This window comes from Alosa alosa, chromosome 21, assembly GCF_017589495.1.
Source record: "Alosa alosa isolate M-15738 ecotype Scorff River chromosome 21, AALO_Geno_1.1, whole genome shotgun sequence".
Classification (NCBI taxonomy): domain Eukaryota; kingdom Metazoa; phylum Chordata; class Actinopteri; order Clupeiformes; family Clupeidae; genus Alosa; species Alosa alosa.
In genome coordinates, this window is record NC_063209.1 from 28,516,106 (window position 1) to 28,516,905 (window position 800).

Sequence of the window (800 nt, forward strand, 5' to 3'; positions counted from 1 at the left end):
GAAACTGTTCCTTGATTGTAATGATGACTCGGCAGTCCTGTTGACTTAACATCTGGAGGACACTGCTGCTGGATGTGGTGACTAAGCACTTTACCAATTTACATATGATTGCACTTCAAAATAAAAGTCATTGTGTTTTTTTAAATACATATAACATTTAGAGCCCTCCAGACTGATATGTGCTGTGAGTGGTCATCTGAAGGTGACTGGACTCGTCTTGGTGTGTTTGTTTTCCTTCTCTCTTCAGTGGTGATCTTTTTGTTCATCTTTAAACGAGTGCAAACACATAGCAAAGGGACTTTTAACTGGTATAGGTGATTACTTCATCTTTTTAGTCAGAACTCACAAATACTACCAAATAGGTCTACACTGTGTGTGTGTGTGTGTGTGTGAGAGCGTATGTATGCTTGTCTTATGTGTCGTGTGTGTGTGTGTGTGTGTGAGTGAGTGGGTGTGTGTGTGTAGTGTGTGTGTGTGTGTGTGTGTGTGTGTAGTGTGTGTGTGGTGTGTAGTGTGTGTGTGTGTTTAGTGTGTGTAGTGTGCGTGTGGTGGTGTGTAGTGTGTGTGTGTGCGTGTGGCTCTAGGAGTAGCCTCCCTGCTGATCCAGACCCGGTCCCCAGCCCCCGCCCATCCCTCCGCTGACTCCGCGGGTGGTCCTGATTTGGTCGGGTCCTGATGGGGCCCGTGGGTGTTGTAGTCCAGATGATGCGCCTCGCCTTCTCCTGGCCAGCTCGTCCTCATCGATGAAGCCGCACTTCTCGTCGCTGGTCTCCTCGGGGTCGGCCCACGGCTGCTTCTCG

At 49.0% G+C, this 800-nt stretch overlaps 1 protein-coding gene across 1 annotated transcript in view; it reads right to left on the bottom strand.

Annotated features, from left to right (window-relative positions):
• Positions 1–580: 580 nt before the first annotated feature.
• The window catches only part of LOC125286150 (vesicular glutamate transporter 2.1-like), a 24,303-nt gene continuing 24,083 nt past the window's right edge, over positions 581–800 (bottom strand). Inside the window, exon 12 of the mRNA XM_048230916.1 lies at positions 581–800. This exon is cut by the window's right edge and continues 86 nt beyond it. Within this exon, the coding sequence (XP_048086873.1) occupies positions 581–800 (220 nt within the window).